At 37.9% G+C, this 23,267-nt stretch overlaps 1 protein-coding gene across 1 annotated transcript in view; it reads right to left on the bottom strand.

Annotated features, from left to right (window-relative positions):
• Positions 1–355: 355 nt before the first annotated feature.
• The window catches only part of PSIP1 (PC4 and SFRS1 interacting protein 1), a gene marked incomplete at its 5' end in the record, with an annotated part of 32,026 nt that continues 9,114 nt past the window's right edge, over positions 356–23,267 (bottom strand). The window contains 10 exon segments of the mRNA XM_042447747.1: positions 356–481; positions 847–917; positions 1,622–1,677; positions 6,334–6,449; positions 7,572–7,800; positions 13,029–13,104; positions 16,162–16,276; positions 17,369–17,431; positions 18,080–18,181; positions 22,742–22,861. Coding sequence (XP_042303681.1) covers positions 356–481; positions 847–917; positions 1,622–1,677; positions 6,334–6,449; positions 7,572–7,800; positions 13,029–13,104; positions 16,162–16,276; positions 17,369–17,431; positions 18,080–18,181; positions 22,742–22,861 — 1,074 coding nt within the window.

Below are 23,267 nucleotides of genomic sequence, written 5' to 3'. Positions count from 1 at the left end.
CCTGTTTTCATAATTTTTTCAAACAAAACAGTTTAATGTGCGGCATAGGAGTGTGTGTGGAAAGATTCAAGGGATGGTGAGGGGAAAACGGGGCAACGGGGGTGGTGGAGAGGAAAAGGGGGTGGTAGGGAGACCTTCAGTCAAAGTATTGGTGTACAAAAAAGACGAGGGGACCAGCAGCCTTTTGGACCATGGACGTCTCTTTTCAGGATCCCTTAAAACCACCAGGCATCCTTGCTGATCACTTCATGCAGTGGTGACTCCCACTATTTTCCTGCCCACTCCCTTAGCTATGTCTTTTTAGTAGTGGGAGTGGAAGTTGGAAAACTCTTGCAAGGCTTTGGCACACACTTTCTCATACTCGCCTTTGCCGCAAGGGCGGCATGGGCGAGAGGCTTCTGGGTTTCTGCTGTGCCAGCTCCTTAGTTGCTGGTTCCAAGGTGACTGGGTGCATAGGGAACAGCAACCAAGATTGATTGATCTGAATTTGCAGTAGAACAGCAGACCTAATATCAAGAAATACACATGGGGGGTGCTACCGTTATTATTCAAAAGCAGGGGTAGGCAACCTTTTTGAGCTGGGGGCTGGGTTGCTGTCCCTCAGACAACTGGGGGGCCAAAGCCAAAAAATAAATAATTAATTTTTTAAAAAAATAAATAAATAAACTGGGACAAATGTGGCACAAAATTTTCAAACGGAGGACACTTTTTAAAAAATTGAGGACATGCAAAAATTGCTGATTTTTTAAAAAATGTTAATACATTTCAAAAATGCTAATTTTTCCTCTGCTTTAGTAAATTCCATGAATAACACAATATACTACACATAAAACACAATATACTTACAAGATGGTCAATCTGGAGTGAGTTTTTGATTTCTGCATGTATCCTTTGAAGTCGAGAATCCATTGACGTCTCTAAATATTAAAACAAAAAAGTAACTTTAAACTATTGAACATAAAATTCATTTGGATACAAGATCTTTCACAACCTTTACCTTAGTTATGTAAAAATGTCAAAGTGATAATGCAGGAAGCCAATAATTAAATGAATTATTCTAACTGTCCTCAAAACATTGGTAAACTGGTTAAGTCCGCTGAAACACAGACAACATTAATTCATTATCCACTCTGAAAACAAAATTTAATTTTGCAGTAAAACCTGCTCATCCAAAGTAGCAGTTTTATAGGTCTAGTTTTCCCATTCCAATGAATCAGGGGTCTGAAGGATGTCTGTCATATTGTGGATGAGTAGCATGCTCATAAACACTTCTTGCTCATTCCCACTTGCAGTAGGAATAGTTGAACAAGCAGTGGAGTTTGGCTTATTTATTATGATGTGAAAACTTAATAGGGAACTTTCTGGCAAGTCAGAGAACTAACCTTAACACAAAAAAACCTGGTTTCTTTCTCTGGCTTATCAGGAGGGGAAGAAGCCATGGGCTGAAGTTCTGTGAGTTCTTTAGGACTACTTCTACAAATAGGAGCAATTAGATAGCATGCATAAACACACTGATTTGTCCCTGAAAACTTGGAATTCTCTCAATTTCCTACATGTCATAACATCCAAATGCATATGGCTACTTACAGAAAATATTTTCAGGTATATTTTCACTACTGACCTCTTTTTTTCTCCATCTTCTTAGCTTCTGGTTTCTTGCTTTCTTCTTTGTTTTGCCTTTCAAAAATTTAAACTATTATAGCTTACAGAATTATAAAATGGTATCATATGAACGCATAGTAACAATGCAGCCTTTTAAAAGATAAATAAAGAACTAATGTGCAACTGTTTCCTAAAACACTCTGCAAGCAAAATCCGCCAGATATGCTACTTGTTTTCCCTCCAATTTTGTTAAATTTTATATAAAAGTAAAACTGTCATGCCTCCAGAGCATCTTTGATGCTCTTGAGACATATATTTAGTTGAGATTATATTAGCTTTTCTATGTATTAGTTTAGAAGGGAAAATAGAGATCTACAGCTTTAAGCAAGACAAGGATCGTGCTAAATCCCAGGGTCTTATACTGTACGGTCTCCCTCTAGTTAGTTTCAGTGTGTAGTAAGATTTCAGCCAAGTCAGACCTGGAGAGAGTATTTTCCTTTGACAAAAAGATAAGTCCACAGAAGAAAGAGAAGTCCTCAGAAGAAGAAAGATAGAACCCACCAAGAAGAGAGAGCAAGGTATTTAGGAAGGACTATTGAATAAAAGGAGATCAGTTTCATGTTTTGTGTTTACAACCAGTAAAGCTTTGAAAACTTAAGAAATTTGTGGACAAGTCTTTTGTTCAGGCTGTGTTCCTAGGAGCCAGAGGCCTTACTACACACAGAGTCCATAGTATTGCTCTTGGGACAAAACAAAAACCATCATACAGTATATGACTTTAAATTGGAACACTACCTTCCTTCTAATGCTCCTTTGCTCCCATTTGTTTTATGAGCACTTATTTCATGAATAATTGTGTCACATGTTAGGGAGTAAATGTTTTGTTGTTGTTGTTGTTTAGCTGTAGTTAGATTCAACTTTAACTAAAGTTGTTCCAGCATCATACTATTTCAGACTGATCCAATAACTGGTTTGGCATACCTGAACTAGTAAACTAGGAGGTAAAATTTAAATGACACATTTTAAATAAACTGTAAAGATGTTACCAAAAATTACTGCTGATACTAGTTGTGAGTATACCCATGATTTAGATTCTTATTACTGGAAAGATTCTACAACAAACTTCCCGCATTCACTTCTCGCTTAGGTCCAACAGAACAAAAATCTGATTCAGGAAAAACAGTGATTTAATCCATTTTTTTGCTCATTACAACAACTTTCCAAGAGGGGATGTGTTTCAATATTAAAAAGAAGAGGAGTCTTGGGGTACTTTCAAGACTTAACAGATTTATTTTAGTAAGACCTTTAGTAGGAGCTTTCTCAGATGCATAACAGAGTATGTACAATAAACAAGCCTCAGGTATATATGCACAATTATATGGTTGTGCAATAGTATCAGAGCGAATCAGGACACAAGAAATAACTGTGTCAGTCCTCCGTGTCCACAGATTCAACCCATCCATGGCGTGAAAAGATATGTTCTTTTAAAAAACAAAAAGCAAACCTTGATTTTGCCATTTTACATAAGGGACACCATTTTACTATGCCATCGTATATAATGGGATTTAAGCAACCATGGATTGGAACCAGACCCCAGTGGATATCAAGGGCCCACTGTAATATCCCTGGATATCCACTTACACAGATGTATGGACTAAATTCACACAGACATGTTAAAGAAGCTTTAACCTAGCACCTTCAATCTGTTACCCTTAAAATACCAAAACACCCAGAATGCCCTGCTGTTTTAGGCTTTGATACCACCAACACTACTAGTGTGTCTAGATATATACATTCAATCTTAAGACACATGCTACTAATACCCCATAGTATGGGGCAGATACCACTCACTTTCTAAATAAGAGATAATCCATCCACATCTCCTAGAAGGACAGGTTGCTTACCTGTAACTGTAATTCTTCAAGTGGTCATCTGCGAATCCACACAAATGGGTTATTCTGCACCTGTGCAGCATTTCCGTATCTTACTGGAATTGCTAGGCAAGACTTTTTGGTGGTAGCTCCGCCCACAGTTCCAAAAAAGGTCTGCCATAAGAGCAGATAAGGAAGAGAGAAGGACACAACAGAGGGGAGGATGGGCAAGATTTGTGTGGATTCACAGATGACCACTCGAAGAACTACAGTTACAGGTAAGCAACCTGTCCTTTTTCGTGGTCTCTGCAAAGCACACAAATGGGTTAGACTGGCAAGCTTCTCCCATTGTGGAGGAGGGAGTGTCCTGGCAATAAACAATTATTAAACCAAAAACAGTATGAGTGTCATGTTTGAAGGTGCCAACTAACCTTAGTGCATTCCGGAAAGAACAGCTCTGCCAAAGGCTGCTTCACGTCGGTGTCAGGTATCAAGTCTGTAGTGCTAGATAAAGGTCAGAGGTTGTGACCATACCGCAGCCTTGCAAATGTCCTCCAAGGGAATTCTGGAAAGGAAGGCTGAAGATGAAGCTACCACCCTGGTGGAATGGGCCTGAATTCGAGCAGGTGGCGTCTTCCCCAAAATCTTGTAAGAAAGAAGGATTGTGGAAGTCACCCATTTGGAAAAACGCGGAGGTGTGACTGGAAGCCCCATCTTGGGGTTGGAATAGCAGACGAAAAGTCTGAGGGAACGATGAGAGGACACAGTCCTGTCAAGGTAGAAGGCTAGCGCTTGCCGCTGGTCGGGTTTGGTGCAGTGTCGGCAGGATAATATCCTCGCTGAGATGGAAAGCATACACAACTTTTGGTAGAAAGGAAATGTCTGGATGGAGGATGATTTTGTCCTTAAAAAACTTCAGGTACGGAGAATCCGTACAGAGGGCACAGAGTTCACTGGCACGGAATGCTGAGGTGATGGCTACCAAAAAGGCTGTCTTCCAGGTGAGGAGCCTGAGGTCACAGGAAGCCAGAGGCTCAAAGGGTGAGGTAGCGAGTGCTGCTAAGACGAGCTGGAAGTCGGGATAGGGATCACTGCCAGTGGTCTTGGTCTTATGTTGGCAAGGCCTTTGAAAAATTTCTTCACAAGCGGGTCAGTGAAGGAGGATGGGCGGCCGGAGAGACAAAATGAAGTCAGAGCAAATGCAGTAAACAAAAGTGAAAGCTAAGGAAGGAGCGATTCCTGAGCAAGGTTCCTAAGCTGCTCACACAGCGGACAAAAGGAACTGAGAAAGGGTGGGAAGACCTCCTGCCTATAAAGAGGGTAGGCAGAGCTACCGCCAAAGTCTTCCTTAGCAATTCCAGTAGGATCCGGAAATGCTGTGCAGGCGCAGAATAACCCATTAGTGTGCTTCACAGAGACCACGAAGAACAACAATGGTTCTAATTTTACCCATTTGACTTCCTTTACATCTACATCCGGAAATTGTGCCCTCCCTTAACAAAGTATATGAGTAAAAATATTTTGTTAATTTGCGTATTTTCATTCACACATCCATGTATATTCATATTTTAACACTTTATACGGAAATAGCTCTCTTCTTCCTCCCTCAGGCAAAGGCTCCAAGTGCCTTCCTTGCCTTTCTCTTCGCCTCCAGGACAGAAAAGGTTTGGGAAGAAGAAGAGCAGGAGCAGAAGGGATAGGGCCTCCAGATCTTGACATCCCCTTCAGCAACTCTCCCGCCCCCCAGGGATTCCATCCCACAATTTGATAAACACTGTCCTAGAAAATACTATCCTTCCCACTACAGATGTGGACATACTCTACACCAACAGCTCACACAAAGCAGCAAAACAATCAACCTGGTGAAAATAATATGATGCAGTGAAGGAGCTGCAGCTCAAGCAGATAAAAGAGACAATACAGGAACACTTAGCTATTTAAACAGAATTCAGGTCTCAAGGCCCAGATGAACTGCATCCAAGAATAGTAAAGAAATTTGCTTTTATTTTCTGTATCTTATTTTCACTCCACTCTAACTCCCACAATGTGCAAACATATACCAAAGCTTGAATATTGAATTCTATCATGCATTTGAGAAAACAAGACTGTAATCTACAAAAACTCATGCTAAAATAATTGTTTTATTTTAAAGCTGCCATAAGATTTTCCTTTTTTTTTTCTTGGTTCACATTAATTTCACCTCCCTGGTATATTTATCTATTAATCTATTAATTGGCAATGCAGCTTTCATTAATCATTAATCAAAGTATTGTTATATAGTACATACATCTTCTTGAGTTACTATACCAGTCTTTGAAAGTAAAAGAGTATGTGCAAGGACCTCTTCATTACCTGATCTGATTATCTTTTAACAAACAAAATGATTCTTGCAAACAGGCAATCAGATAATATTCAAAGATCTCAAGGTTGCTTATAATCAAATCAATTTAAAACAACAAATAACATTAATTTACATAGACTAAACTATATTAAATCATTTATCATTTAAAACCAGACAAATATTTTAAAATAATGCAACCATAGCACATTTGCAGCCTGGATAAAATCAATTAGTTCAGAAGACTTTAATAAAAAGCCGAGTTTGGCATCTACATGTTAACAATCTTGCTGCCAATCAGCCCTCCAAAGGGATGGTATTCTACAACTAGGGGGCCACCAGAGAAAGATCCTGCCCCATGTCTTCCCATAATGTGTATCTTCTACAGGTGGGATATAGAGGAGGGTCCCTCCAATAGATCCCTATTCTTAGGCAGCTATAGAAAAAGTCATTTCCTTAAGTTTTCAGGCCCTTTTATTTTAATGCTGTAGTCATATTCAATATTAACATAAACATACTCACAAATCTCCTTCCATCTGTTCTTCCTGCTTACGTTTTCTTTCAGCTACTTCACGTTCATGCTGAGTTTTTAAAATATTTCTTCTATGAGGTCCTTGAACATTTCTTCCTTTTTTCTTCTATTTCATGTTAATTTTGAATAAAAGGATAGAATGATTTCTTATCTGTTCTTAGTTCACTTTCTAACTCAGATGGGTGCTTGAAGAACAAGAATTTATTTCTTTTATCAACAAAATGTTTAAACAAAGTATGCATCAAAATGATGCTCATAAAAGAAAAAATATTGTAGCAATCTTTTGATCATACAAACAAATCCTCAATATTTTCTTAAACAGAGCAGAAAACACATATATTCAAAATGGCTAAAAGCTGAGCTGCTGTTCAGTGCTGGTAGACTGCACTTATGCCAGGCTTCTTCAATGCAACCTCAGTTTGTACTGCTGGGTGTCTCCCATGGCCAGTCAATAGCTGGGGGTTCCCAGCTGCTGTCTAAATTTGACAGTCAGGAACTGTGCATTTTGCTGGGGATCCAGAAGTTGACATCTCCCCACCCAGCTTTAAAACTGTTAGCAAAATAGACAAAAATATTTCCAATACCTAACTGGTCTTACGACAAAATGTGAAGATAGAATGCTTCTCACTTCTCTCTTCCACCCATTCCAGCCCCAACCTTCAATCAATATCATTATGTTTATAAGTTTATAATTCAACTTATAAACATAAGCATTCAGTCTTCACATTTTGTCACAAGATCAACAAAGGGGCTGTGCAACCCCACTTAAAGAGTGGCCTATAGCTGCCCCTTTTACAGCCAGATAGGAACCACACGCCATGGCTCCGATCTGGCCTTTTTAGTGTGCAAAGGAACTCCAAAAGTGGGTCCTTTTCGCGCCCTGCAAGGGGTGCTATAGCCATGGCGCCAGAGGAGCACCATGCTGCTGCATGCCATGTGGTGTAGCGAGCAGCATCATACTGGCCTGAGGGCAGAGCTGGGGTGTGCGTCATGTAGAGGCTACAGCCCAACTCCACCCCCAACGTGGTCAAAAATGCCAGTGCGCACAGCCCTGAAATCTTGGAGATTCTGGCTATTTTGCTTATAGTTCCTACTTCAAAACAGCCTTAGTTTAAAACATGTTCTTCTACTTTATTTCATAGGACAAGATATAGGGCCAGAAACTAGCCACAGAATATAATTTTATATGCAAAGGCATTCTTCCCTGTCTAATGGAATTTACACATACCTTACTCCCTTCCTGTTCTTCTCCCTCTTCTTCAGAATCTGAGGCTGACGCTGATCCCACTTTAGCAGTATTTTTCTTTTTTGTCTCAACTTCTTTTTTGCCTTCTTTTTTGTCTGGGTCTTTTCTTACTTTGTCTTCTTCCCTTTGACTCTCTTCATCCTTTTTCTGCTGCTTTTTGGGTGGCTTTTCATCAGCTACCTTTTTCTTATTCTTATCTTCCTCATTAACCCTAAAAAAACACCCCAAAACAAAGCAAAATAAACTTTCTTTCAACTTCAAAGGTCATTTTTTGCTATGATAATTTCTTCAAAGTGAACTTGTACATAAATGTCCAAGAGATGATTCATACTCATCTTGGAAGTTGCTCACCATATATCTTATAGAAGCCTATGCAGCTATCAATTAGGTTGTGGCCCACCAAGGATCAAATGGAGCTACTGACTGTATCAAGTAGTACCTCAGCATGAGGACAGTGCAGGACTGGAGCCTCCTTAATCTGCACTACCACACAGGCTCAAAGGAAGGCTGCTTCAAATGACCAAACAGCATGCGTTTTAAATATATAGTCCATGTGGAGGCATACAATCGTACACATATTTTATTTGAATTGTTCAAATGGCTTTCATCAACAGGGCAATCTATCATCAATATAATAAAACTCAAATAGGAAATAAATAAAACATGAAAAACTGAACAGAACACCATACAAAAACAACATATGATTTCAAGAAATAGACAACACTTTTCAAACTATATTATGTGTTAAAATTCCACTGGGTAATTTGTTAGGAAAGAAAAATCAAATTACAAACATCCTTGTGCCTTATATAAATCAATGATTTAAATACTCTATTCAATATCAATTACTGATTCTCAAAAAAGATACTTCAAAGCTGGTAAAGATGGAGAAGAGGATCCAAGAGGACTCAAGGAAATCTCCTCTGAGGAAAGATCTATTTGGGACCCTACAGCTTAGAAAATAGGAAAGTAATGAGGAACATAGTAGAAATATTTGAATTATGCACAGTATGGGGAAGTGAAAGGAAAAATATTATAATTCCTTTAATAATACTATCCAATGAACCAGGACAGTGCAAGATTCAAGAAGCAGGAAGGCACTACTTCACAAAGCATATTGTCATAGTATGGAACTTTCCCCACAAGTTCACTGAAATGGCTTTGAAACAGGATTAGGCAAATTCAAGGAAGACAAGATCCTCTTCTCTCTAGTCACCTCTCACTTACTTGAAAGGGTGGTGGAGAATATAACAGAGAACCTCAATTGAGTACTGAAGTGTTTAGCAAGGCAACCTCACTTTCTCACTCATCTTTTTTCCCTATAGTGCAACAAGTTCATCTCAGGAACTTTCTGTCTTTCGATTTTTTATGTGTAAAAATTACACTTCTCCTCTTTTGTTGCAAACTGGGTTATTTAGTTGTCAGCTCTATGCTCTGATCATATAACTTTACAAGTACAGAATTTAACCAATTATCACCTATAGAGGGCCAGATGTGGCATTAAGATTCAATTAGAGATTGTGTATGAGCCCCTCTATCACCAGCAAAGCAGCTACAGCTTAAGACTGGGAAAGTATGCTTACTGGAATATAAATCAAGATAATCAAGCAACAGTGTTCTAGTCTCACCTGATGAGCAGTAAAGGAATTGGCCCAGGATAACCCCTAATAGACAGTCAGTAGACTGAATGACCCATCTAGCTAGTGCACATGGGTTGTAGTCAAGATAGCAGTTAGACAAAGGACTCCTTGTGTCTGGAGCTGGAAAATAGTCAAGATAAGTTTTGATTGGATTAGAGCTAGTGAGCTATTTTGACTAGTCAGCTAATTAGCTGTGGGGGCATAAAGAATAGAGTTCTAGATCTTCAAAATAGACTTATCAGACTGCTTCCGGTATGTCTCTTAACATAAGAAGAGAAGGCAACAACCAAATATGCTTGACCCGGATAAATCTTATAGTCTGATAACTGGACATGCTGCCCAAATATGCTGTGATACTGGCAAGGACAATGCTAAAATAGACATTAAATAGAGATATGTTCCATTATGCTTGTAAGAGATGTTCCTGGGCATGTTTATAGTACAGTGGTACCCCGGGTTACGAAATTAATTCGTTCCGCGGTTAATTTCGTAACCCGAAATACCTTCGTAAGCCGAATTCCCATAGGCGCTAATGGAAAAATAGCTCTCTGCTGCCCTCCGGTGGCGGAAAATAGCGCCGCGGTTTTTTCGTAACCCGAAGAAACCTTCGTAAGCCGAAGCAATAAATCCCTATGGGATTTTTTCGTATCCCGAAAAATTCGTAACCCGGCGCATTCGTATCCCGGGGTACCACTGTAATGGATGTAGTTAAGAACTAACAATCCTCAAGGAGATTAACCCTTGAAAATGTCACGGCTTTGGTCCAGACTATTTGAGAGACCGTATCTCCCCATATGAACCTGCAAGAGTCCTAGGATCTGCAGGAGAAGGCTTTCTCTCAGTCCCATTAAGGTCACAGGCTTGCCTGGTGAGGACACGAGAGAGAGCCTTCTCGGTGGCTGCTCCCACCCTCTGGAATGCCCTTCCTCAGAAGGCCAGGCTGGCCCCCTCCTTGCTGGCCTTTCGCTGCCAAGTAAAAATTTTTTTTTATGCAAGCAGGTTTTCTGTACATAATGCATAGCAGGGTGGTTTCTGGAGCAAGTGGGTTTTTAGTCTGTTTTTAACTTGAATATATTTTATGCAATTTTATATTATATTTCATATTGTATATATTGCATGTGATTTTATATACAGACATTTTAATTGTTTGAATTTTATAATAATTTTAAAGGTTTTATCTGTGAGCTGCCTTGTGTCCCTCCAGGGAGAAAGGTGGGATATAAACGAAATACATAAATAAATAAACAAACAAACAAACAAATAGTACTGTCATGGATGACTAGCTAAATTGTGTTGCTAAGAGGATAATGAATACAATACAAGAGACAGGAAAGTGTACATGTGAATGAAACATCTGTATAATGTCTGAGCACACACAATGGAAATTAGGGAAAGAATCTGATGATGAGGTGTGGCTAAAGTATATGGTTTTGATGGTACTGTTAACCTATGTGGTAGCTAGTACAAAGCCTGTTAAAGAGAGTAATAGAGAGGTAAAGACCCTATGAAATGTTCTAATGAAAGTATAAAATGTTGATGGTCAGATAATATAATGTAATGATACCTTACATGTAGTGTAATGTAATGCATGAAGCTAAGTGCTCAGACATGGCCATGTCTATGCATCTCTCTAAGGGAAATGCATGTGTTTACATAGCTATGAATAGTTATAATAAATACAGGTTGAGTCTTCCTTATTTGAAATGCTTGGAACCACAATTGTTTTGGATTGTAGAATATTTGCATACATATAATGAGATCTTGGAGATGAGATTTAAATCTAATCTTAGTCTAAAATAATTTTGGAGATGGGACCTAAGTCTAAGCACAAAATTCATTTGTTTCCTATTGCATCTTATATACATAGTCTGAAAGTAATTTTATAGATAAATTTGTGCACACTGAACTGTATTAGAAAGCAAGGGTGTCACTATCTCAGCCATCCATATAGACAATTTTGGTTTTTGGAGTATTTCAGATTTTGGAATCCCAGGTAAGGGAGACTCAACCTGTAGCCTTAAAAAGGACCAAAAGAATCCACTAATATAAGAACATGATCCCATATAAATATCCTATAATTCCAACACTATTTAAGAATGCTTATGTGGAGTGCTGATATTGACTCAGCCTGTCTGGTTTAACCATCATGAGCTGGGCACTAAAAAGACCATAAAGATGTGGCCCTGGACAGAATCAGCTGACAAGTAGCAAGGACTCCTCAATCCCTCAGAGATGGGGTGAGGAAACCATGTCTTTTTCACTTTCTTCTTTTATGGTTCAATTTGTCTCCTTTAAATTTTATGCTTTCTTTCATCTTGGTACTCCTGCCATGTATGTGTCATCTGGTGCCACTTCAACATCAGCAAAGCATACCATGGAACAAAAAGTGTTCCTTAAAAATGTGTGACAGCAGAGAACCCACATGTGGGATTGCAGAGACCATGCAGAATAGGCAAAGCATTTTTGACTTAATTCATCTCAGGCCCGGTACAGATGGATGAAAAGGCTGTGGGCAGGGTGAGGGCTGAGCATCCCCATGCTCACAGCCCTCCCCATGCTGCCTGGGTACCATCTTTGTGCACGCCCATTCAGATGGTGCATGTTTTGATGACATCCCTTTGGTGCAGCGTCCAAACGGGGCTGCATCAAAGAGGCGTGATCAAGCCGCCCAGCATTGGCTATGGCGCCTCTTCAGAAGCACAAAAAGGAGCCAGAAAAACGGCTATTTTTTTGTGCTCTGCAGAGGCCAGCTCGATGCCGGGTGTGCGTTTCCTGTGGCACCAATATGAAAGGGGCGGCTTCTCACTGCCCGTTCCTGCCCATTTGTACAGGGCCTCAGTTAGTAACCTGGTTTCTGAATTTTGCACTGACTGAGATTTTTGTGAACCTGCAAAAGCAGTCTCATGTACAACCACTGTATTACTAGTGGTCAGATTATTTCAGTCCAGAAAAGGACTGCAAATGAAACACCAGCCTCATCTGGCACATGGGGTTGAGCAACAGTCACTCAACAACAGCTTTTGGAGTCTTCCAAAGTATGATCTGAAAGAAATACAATGCCCTCAATTCCCAACTCAGAGAGACTAGCCAAAATGACAGCATGCTATTGAAAGCTAGTGGGAATTTTGGAAGATCCATACTGTATCTGACACTCTGCTTATATCAGGACAATCCAGGAAGTCTTTATGCTGAAATTATGCCTGAAGTCATACTAAAAAGAATCTAGGTAACCAGTTTTATCCAACAGTGGCTGGAACTGAATTCTCCCAAAAGGAAATATATTTTCAAGTGCCCCATACCTGAATCCAAACTAGAATGAAGAAACGATCTCACAATTGCCTTTTTCAAGTGAGCTGGAACTAGTCCTTCTCCTAACAGGAGCAAATTATCTCCTGGATCCATCCTGCCACTTACAGTACTACTACTGGATACAGTGGTCAAAAACAGCAGGGATCAAGAGAATCTTTTGTGGTTCCAAAGGATCCTCAGCACTGGGGCATATCTCATTTAGAAATTGAAAGATTTTTTCCGGTCCTGGAGAAGACCTTTAACAGAAAACATGGTTCTACAGAAATCTGCCTGAAAATACTGATATAAGATAGAAGGCAGGGCAAATTTTGGCTGGAACGAAAGTCAACCAACAGTAGCAGCCTTGCATTATCATAAAGACAGATTAGGTCACTCAGATATATATGTATAGATTCTATGTAATTTCTACAGTTTAGGCTATTGAGCTATTAATTTTCCACGACAAATATCAATGGTTTAAAAGTTTTTCAAAATCTTTTTTAAATCTTACGTGTCACTTTCAGGAGGACAGGTTGGTTTTATCAATTTGGGTCTCCCTCTGGGTTTTGGAACCTTCACTTCAGTAGCTATTTCATTAAAAAAAAGGTATAATTAAATATCATTACATCAGTTTAAATTTAATTTAATCAAGAGGCAAGGTAGGCAATTAGAATAATATTGTATATCCCAAAACCTCAATTTTAACTGAAATGTGAGTTCCTTCATCAGGAAATGCAAGTTCATCAGAAACATCTCAACTGCATAGCAAACAAATAATTTTTGAAAAAGCTTAATATACTGTACTGGCATTTCTGTTTTCCCACCTAAAGATAACAAGATTCTGTCCTTAATTAACATGTTAGTTCATTCTGTTTTATATATTCATACTGATAAATCTTTAAGCAGCAATATGTTTCATTAACATTTCTACTGTACAGTTGGTCCTCATTTCCCACTTTGACTCTTATGGATCTGATTATTCACAGCTTTGATTTATACTGTATATTCTCTCTAGAAATCTCTAGGTCCTCCAGTGCAACTCTGCCAGAAGTTGATCACAGAGTTGTGCTGGAGAATCTAGAAGTTCCCAGAGAAAACACTTCTCTGGTTATTTGTAGGTCCTCCAACATGATTCTATGATCAACCTCTTGCAGATGTTGGCCACAGAGTTGTACTGGGGGACCTGGAGATTCTTAGAGAGGTGTTCTCTCAGGTAAAAAATAGTATATTTTTATTTGTGTTTTTTCCCCTACTTTCACAAGAGTCCTTCACACCTAACCCTAGTGAATGTGGAAGGACCACTGTTCTTTCACAACGTAGTATGTACAACATTTGAAATTTATAACATTATATCTTTAAGAACTTAAAAAATCCTATAGGCCTGTTACAGACTGCCAAAATAAAGCTGCTTCGGGTCTCTATGGAGGTAAGCTATTTAAATGATGCATGGGTCCTAAGAGTCCAGAGGTCGCTCCAAAGCCACACTCTATTCCTAAGCACTGGAGTGCAGCTTTGGTGCAGCTTCCAGATTCTTAGGATGCATGCATCATTTAAATAGCATACCTCCAAAGAGACCCAAAGCAGCTTTATTTTGGCAGTCTGTAACTGGCCATAGTATTCTGGTATGTGTAGGTTTACAAGGTCTTTAGCCTTCTCTGTCAGAATGCTGGTGCCTCACAAAACTAAAAATTCCAGGATTCAGTAGGATGGAGCCATGGCAGTTAAAGTGATGTCAGACTGCATTATTTCTACAGTGCAAATGCACTCTAAGTTTCTGAAGCAGATTTTTAATGCTGGAGAGGAGTTATAAGTCCTGATGTTACTTCTACTGTCACTTGTAATTTCAGCTACAGCATTTTGAGTAGGAGTAAAGGATAGCCTTCCAAATGTTGTTGGACTGCAACTAACAATTGACTCTGCTGGTGAGTGCTGCAGGGAGCTGCAATCCAACAAAATCTGGAATGTAGCACTACCAACTCCAGTTCAAACATGCAAGATGCAAAGAAGCAAGAGGCATGACAGGACCATGTGTTTAACCAACCTCAGACTTAGTGCTTGGAGCAATGGGATGCTGCAGTAATACCTGCAAGCATAATAGGCATATATATTCTTTTCTGCAACCTACTCCTGGTCTTATGCAAAATGGCTGAATCTAATTGTTAGTCTCAACTAGAATACACCATTTAAACACCTATATAAATGAAATGTATCCAAATTATCATAAGGCTTATAAATACCCACTAATTTAATGAGTCTACTTGAGTTGGAACTAACAATGGGATTTAGACTACTGTGTTGGTAATGTTTGATAAAATCAATGAATTGGAAAATAAACAATTTATGTTCAAATGAGGTGTAATGTTCATTTCAGCAAGTAGGACAACTATATTTATATTAAGTTTTTGCTCTCACAAAAACATAAGGCATAACTAGGAAATGTGTAACCCTAACCATCTCAAATGTCTCTGGTATCAGGATGATACTGTTCCAGTGGGGAATGTGTGCTTTAGATCAGTAACATTTACAGTTTAAATGTTTTCCATAGGAATATAATCCCTTCTTTCTAAAATGTTTACATTTTATTTAACAGGACACACACTGACTTTTAAAATATTTCAGGCAATTTTTGTACATGTAAAGTCGAAGGCTTTCATGGCTAGCATCCATAGTTTTTTGTGGATTTTTCGGGCTATGTGACCATGTTCCAGAAAAGTTTCTTCCTGACATTCCGCCAGCATCTGTGGCTGGCATGCCAGCCACAGATGCTGGCAAAACATCAGGAAGAAACTTTTCTGGAATGTGGCCACATAGCCCGAAAAAACCCACAAAAAACAATTTTTGTACAGTCAGCCCTTTTTATACAGGGATTTCTTACACATGGATTCAAGCATCCATGGTTTGAAAATGTTCAAAAAAGTATAAATTTCAAATATCAAACCTTGATTTTCCATTTTTTTAATAAGGGACACCATTTTGCTATGTCATTATATTTAATTGGACTTGAGCATCCACAGATTTTGTTATCCACGGGGGATCTTGGAACCAAACCCCAGAGTATAACAAGGGTCCGCTGTAATATAAAATTGTATTATCCCACAGATCAAGACAGACAAGTTCCTGTTCAAGGAAAAGGACTTTATTTACAAGAAGTACCAAGTTATTAATAAGTCTAAGAAGAGACTTTCAAATAGGTTGAGTCCCTGATTCAAAATGCTTGGGACTAGAAGTGGTTTGGATTTTTTTTCCAGATTTTGAAATATTTGCATACATAATGAGATATCTTGGAAATAGAACAAAATTCTAAACATGAATGTCATTTATGCTCCATATACAACGTATACACATAACCTGAAGGTATTTTATACATAATAATTTTGTGCATAAAACAAAGTTTGTGTACACTGAACCATCAACCATCAGAAAACAAAGGTGTCACTATTGCAGCCACCCATGTGAACAATTTTGGAGGATTTAGGATTTTGGAATTCCAGTTAAGGAAGACTCAACCTGTAACCTGATTTCAGTGTTTTGTTGTCTGTGAATTCTCTTCCTGTGTAATATAAATTTGAGAAAACTTCAGGTCAAAAGACAAAAATCAGCCATGTCATTTAGGCATCAAGTAACTTTCAGTAACTGAAACTTACCAGCTGGCCTTCCTCTTTTAGGGCTTGCTTTTGGAGCTGTAACCACTGCAGCTGTTGTTGGTGCCGGTACTGCCACCATTGCTGCTGCCTCTGCAACTTCTGCTTCTTTGTCAGCCTGTATTAAAATAGTTCCTTCATGTAAATTTGACTGATTTTAGGCTACTGAAAACCCTTAAACATAATGGTTCCCCATTTAATACTGTTTCTCTTTGAAGTCTCAGACTATAGGCAAGACATAGTTTGACATGAGAATGGCAGGGCATAAACCTGGTTTATTCCGTACTGCCATCTCAGTAACATTTGCAAGTATCTTCCTTTAACTGTTCAATGGAATTGTGATTCATTCACATTTTCAAAAACTGAATGTGGGTATAGCAGAGAAAATGTATTCACATGGATTTATTATTTATTTATTTACTTTATTTATATACCATCTTTCTCCCGGGACAGGCTGTCTTCCAGAACAACAAATTAAAAATGTTTACAAAAAAGTTTTAAAAACAATTTAACATCCTCACATGAAAACTCTATATAACCCTTTTAAAAATCAGAGTTAAAAACAAGATAAAATACATATCTAAATGAAAACCTTCCCTGGTAAAAATTAAAAGCTTGCTTAAAGAAAAATGTATTTGTTTGCTGGAGAAAGGAAAGCAGGGGAGGGGCCAGCCTAGCCTTTTCTGGAAGTGTTCAGAGGGCAGGAGCAAGGATGAAGTAATAACAACCTACTAAGACGCCTTGCTGGACCCTACGATGCCAGTTCTGCTCATGAAAAGATGCTCCCAGTATGTAACAACATAGAGAATGGAGGAAATTTCCACAGATCCTCCCTTCTATGTGAAAATTGGTTCCAGAAATATGAAAAACATTTCTGTCCCATTAGCACAAGCTTCCATTTCTGTTCATTAAAACTCTTTTGCCCACAAAACACACCTTTTCCATATATGAAATGATGCCTTCCTTTAACTGAATTCAATCCACTATGCCTCAGGTTTGTTAAGGAGGAGGGACAAGATAAAATTTAATTAGTTATTTCTCAAAAAGGATTATGTTCTTTAAATGTGAGTTTCATCAGCATATGCAAATTATTCCAAAGTAATTGTTGCATTGTTAAGGAAAGGCAATTTCCTGGGGCACTTTTATGTCTTTGTAAATATAACAGAATCTACTGGTGTATAAATCAAACTAGAAATATGAAGTACTACACCTTTCTTTTCCTCCCCCTTCTGGCAACCTTGGGAACAGGTACATCACTTGATTTCACCACATCCTGCAGAGAAGAACACCATCTCAGTTTTGTGGGAAATGTACAAGTTCACTATAAATGTCTTCAAAGCCCCCCCACCCATATCCCAATTCTATTATAAGCAACTATTTTCTTACTTAAATTTAACACAATTCTGCAGAAAATTAGATCACATTACAGCTTATATAGATGCTGTCAGACAACCCTTTTTATCTAATCTTCCTGGCAATGAAATGATCAGAATTCAAAGGACTATGAAGCATGTGACACCAGTGATATTTCAGATGTTTTGTATTCTGAATCAGTTAAACGGCAAATTACTTCTGAAACAGAGGAGAGTTTCCAAGCTCTTTATGATACACTTTTATTTACACTACTAGTGTGAGGTGCTTCAGCTCAACTTTCTTCTGTGCCCTGTAGTACTGTATAGTATTGATTTTTACATGCAAACTCCCACTATATCCTAATTTCATATTAGGAGTGACTACTATTGAGCCAACTTAAAGTGAATCATATATGCTTATAAAGCAACTAAACAAACACCCACTAAGCATTTAGTGATTCAACAAATATTCATAGATAATGTCAAATAGCAAAGAGCAGGATCGGGGGGGGGGGGGCAATTTGTGTGAGGAAGATGCTTGCAATTTAAAAAAAAACACTTCCACATACTTCACTGATAGGTTTTTCTGAAGAATCATCATCTTTTGAGGTTTCCATCTCTTTCTCTTCTGTTTCAGTGTCAGTGCCAAGACTATCTTCTTTAACAGATCCCTAGAAATAAGACACTAACATGGTTAACTATATTTAGATCCAAGTAACATCTGCTTAGGCACATGAGAATGATGAAGGTCCTACCCATACATTCCCCCCGTGAAATGGTAAATGAACATGGTCAACTGAATCAAGTATGTGATCTCCTGTTTTAAGACAACAACAACTTAAAGCACATAGCTTGACTTACCTGGAACAGAAACATGACTGATAAGCACCAATAAAAACCTGACCAAAGGCCCCTTAAGATAAAGTTTATTCTGAAAAACTGTTATGTAAGCAATTCACTGGCATCCTTGCTGTTATCAAGAGGGAGCTTTCCACAGAAGGTCTATTGTTGCACATTTGATCAATGTTTGAATCAGAGTTGTTAACTTCTATGAGGTTTACTGGAATCTTAGCCCAAGACTCCATCTGAAAACCAAATGCCATCAAGGGAGGGTATACACAACTAGCTCCTAAAACCTGCTGAAGAAAAATTTTAGTTGAGTCTGAAAGTACACTGAATGCAGCAGTGTATTTGACAATACAATGCTTGGTGGACTCTAGCTTGGAAGCCCAGGATTCTACCCAATCAATCAATCAAATAAACCCATTCAGCAATAAGAAGTAAGAACTATTTCCAAATTTTACATGTCACTTTTGTTGTTTGTTTCTTATTCTGATGTTCTAGCTGTTATTGTATCAATATTATTATTATTAAGCTGTATTTGTAGAGCGCTGTAAATTTACACAACTCTTTACATACAATCAGTTAAAAATAAAATAAAATAAAATATGGTCACTTTTAGACTTTGTCTCTTTAACCTGCACCTTGATCCTTTTTTATGGGAAAGATCACTATAGTTTCAGTAACAAGGCAAGAAGACATTATTGTCAAGCACTTCAACCTTAAAACAAGTGTTGGCAAGTGATAATAATAATATAATAATAATAACATTTTATTTCTATACCGCTATTCCAGCGATCACAGCGGTGTACATCAAAGAGTAAGACAATTAACAATAACAATAACCTTTCATTGTCTATCAACATAGGAGAAAATTTGTTCAAGAGATAGCTGCAACAAGACTTGTGCTAACTATGTAATTTAAATTAATGATATCAACTAAAACATCTATGAACATGTTGTCTTTATTAGAACCAACCAAACAGGCATAGAAGATCTCCAGCTCTTTTCATATGACAAGATGTTACAAAAGATAGGACAGGAGGTGAAGAGACTGCAAAGATTAAGTCTGCATGTCAGTCTTCAGATGACTGAAATGTATTAGGCTCTTCAGGGAGCCACACAAGGGACTACACCTATAACACTCGGGCCAAACAAAAAGCTCATTTTGCCAACCAGGACTGTATAACTAGAAAAATTACCACATTAAAAATATTATAATTATTAACTGTTACCTGTTTTCCAAATGCTAACACTGACTTATTTTGCTTCTACTGACATTTTTACCCTAGCCCTCTATCCAAAATCAACCTCCAGGCTTACTCATATAAAACTCGTATATCTCCCCTTATTTTCTCTCTACATACCTATGTATCCTCTCTAAGCCTGAAGATAAAATCAAGGTTAACAAGTGGATTATAGTCTCAAATATACCAAATAAGGTACATTTTGTATTTATCCCAACAGTCCCAAGCATAATCTGAATGCTGCATTACACTAAGCAGAAAAATTAAATTTAAAAAGTACAAAAATATTGGTGACACACACTTAACAAAGCAGTTCAAAAGTAAGAAACAAAATGATCAATAATTACTTAAATTAACAGAGGAAAAAGTTGAAGAGACTGAACAATCTTGTGAAGTTGGAAAAGGGAAACGATTCAACCCTGAATATCATGACCCAAAGGTTTTCAACTTTTCCAAATAATGACTAGAACAGGAAAGATACTTGGTCAGAAAAAAGAAATGTGCAAGACTCAAGACTACTGTATTTAGACACAATAGGATTTATGAATTAGGATTCTTTATAATTCTGTCCTGCGCTACCACCTCAGCCATCTTGGAATCTGATACAGAAGCAATGAATACTGAATCTGATACTGAATGAGTTAGCCTTTTGAAATTTTCAAACTGCAAACATAGATAGTCTATATTACAATATAAACTACATTTCTTACAGTTACATTTTGTACAACTTATGTTAAACACACTGAATACTGCATCCATCCTCCTCCTCATCATCTTTGTACCATTGCTGCTTAAGATGCCTTCACCTTAAGACTCTGAGCACAAAGATGTCAGTATAATAAGTCTTTTCTTCCTTGCCTGATGTAGAAATCCAGAGAACTTGAAGGCTTGCCCACAGGTTTGTGCATGCTTGCTTGGTGCAAACCAAGTTATTGCCTGAGCATCCATTTCTGGTCCCCCATGGATCAGCATGGTTTTCTTTGTTTTATGTGTATCATTCCCTTCTCCTTTTGTATCTTGTCTCTTTAGATTGTTAGCCTGAGGGCAGGGAAATGTCTAATTAACAATTTGTAAGCCGCTCTGCTAGCCTTGGCTGAAGAGCGAGATATAAGTAAATAATAATAATAATAATAATAATTAGTTGTTGTTGTATTTAGGTTGTGCACTGGCTTCTGGAAGTGTAGTTTCTTTTTGTATTGTAAGCAATGAATATTCTGCTGCTCACTTCAGCAGGACATCAGTCTTATGAATTAATTTTTCAGGCCCCAAAGAATCCACAAGGAGATACAGAAGAAACAAATATATTAAACAAGCTAAGAACAGAAGAAAAAAAATCATGTTTGAGAACTGTGGAAATAAATTCTAAAATTATTCAGAAGCCAGGAACCAAAACTCAGACTATCCCTCAGAACACACTTGTTGCTTGCCTTCAATGGCAACTCTATCACAGGATTTTCTTGGCAAGTTTGTTCAGATAGGGGTTGCCATTGCCATCCACTGTGGCTGAGAGACTGTGACTTGCTCAAGGTCACCCAGTGGATTTCCGTGGTTGAGTGGTGATTCCAATGCTTCAAATACCACAGGTATAGTAATTATATACTTTTTTGTCCATATCCTATATTGGCAATTTGTTGGCGGCAACCTGTTCCAAATATTTCACCACCGCACTCCAAGCTTCTTTTTTTCCAGGAAATGACAATACGTTTTTTGGAAAGGGTTTAAGTCATTTTCAGCATGTTAGGAAATGCCAAAAAGTTACATAGGTATGGAAACACATTAAGATGAAGTAGAAGAATAGAGCCTATTAAGAAAAGATCCATGCCAGATGGGAAAGCTATTATTGTCTAAAGCTTTAAAAAAAAGGAACAGTTTAGATCTCCTCCTGTTATTTTGGATCAGAAAATTTCTAACTGCCTTCACATTATTTCCCTGTCCCTCCCACCCCTGACTTTTTTTTAAAGAAAAGGCTGGTTTCTTAACATGTTTCTCATTATGTCCACTAGGAAACTGCTGTTTCCCCCAAAGCAAGATGCAAAATCAGGATGAGCTCAGCTCTTAGGTAAGAATCCACAATCTAATATAAGCTATTTCTAGGTCTTGATGTTGTATTGGGATATTAATCACCAGTTAAAATCCAGCTTTGATACAGAAGCCTCAGGCAGGCAGAAGGAGCAAGTTTGATGTGATGGCACATATGTGTATTAAAGAAGGCTTCTGATGAATTTCCTATACAGATGAGGGGTAGGAAAGTGTGCATGTACATTGCTTGAAAATTAAACAGAGTGGTTTGGTAGGCAATAAAGAGATGCTGGATCTGCCCCATTTAGTACTGTTGTCTTCACAGCTGCTGCATCCCCAGTGAACTTTAGCAAGGGTGAAGCAGTTTCAAGGTAAGGTTTATCACCTTTCTTCTCTCTGTGATACTTTTGGTATTCATACTTTCGCCCAATTTAATAGGCAATTGAGAAGTTTGTCTTACAGTCAGTGAAAACTAAACCGGCTTACTTATGAATTAAATGAACATTTTTACAAAGATAGGATGAGTAAGGAAAAGGCATCTTTCACTGAACCAATAAAATATAATACAAAGAAAGATGGGGAATCAACATGCTATTATCTTACTGCTTTACAAAAAATATTAGTGGAATTTTAAAAAACGCCAAAAAGTGTCATATATACTGTATCTTCTGCAGGGTTACTGCCTGGCTATATAATGTTAGATCACTGTCCGCTTTTTCAGTTCTAGAAGTATTTTAATATGTACATGTTAAAAAGATCACTCTAATAAGCTAAGATACTGAAATTAAGAGGAGAACCCCAGTATATTTAAAGCACAAGTCAACACGTCTCAGAGGTATGTTCCATATAGTCCAATGAGGCTTACTACCAGAGAAAATGGTGTAGGACTACAACTTTAACAAAAGGTTCTACAAGATTAGAAAAAAGATCATTTTCTTCATTCATTACACAATTAGTATAAAACTCTGCATCATTCTCATTAACTAAAGCTTTAAATTATCTACCCATTACATGTATAACTTTCAACCTAATTATTTGTCGTATTACCACTGATAATCTTATTATTCAGTAAAACTTCCTCCAGAAAGCAACTCTTTTAAAAACTGTTGATTTATGATGACTTACTTTAAGAGAAGTAGATTTTCTCCGCTTGGGCCCCATTTTTTGTTCATTTTCTTCTGTAGTATCTAGACTACTATCTTGAGGAGTTTCTTTAACACCTTCAGTGTTAATAGCTGGCTGGGACTGCAGACAAGCATAATACCATCCACATAAATAAATCAGCAGTAAAGGCACAAGAACATCAATATGTCTCAAAGGAAATGATTTTAAAATAACATTCGAGTTGTATTTAAACAATCTGATAATGCCCACTCTATGTCAGATTTTGAGACATGGTATAGGAACACAACACAGTACAGAATACCTTGCCTAATATACAGGGCAATTCTAAACATGCTTACTTAACTAAGCTCTGTAGAGTTTATTACTTAACTAAGCTCTATGGAGTTTATGTTTCACTAAATGTACTTAGAATTGCACTGGAAAACAAACAGATGAAACAGACTGCCGCAAGGGAGCAGCCTGAAGTTGTCCCTGAGAAAGTCAGACTGGGGATGTGGCAACCACACACCACAGCACCAATCCACCT

Source organism: Sceloporus undulatus, chromosome 2, assembly GCF_019175285.1.
Source record: "Sceloporus undulatus isolate JIND9_A2432 ecotype Alabama chromosome 2, SceUnd_v1.1, whole genome shotgun sequence".
NCBI classification, from domain to species: Eukaryota; Metazoa; Chordata; class Lepidosauria; order Squamata; family Phrynosomatidae; genus Sceloporus; species Sceloporus undulatus.
Note: the sequence above shows the minus strand (reverse complement) of the source record. Positions and strands in the feature narration are given on the sequence as shown.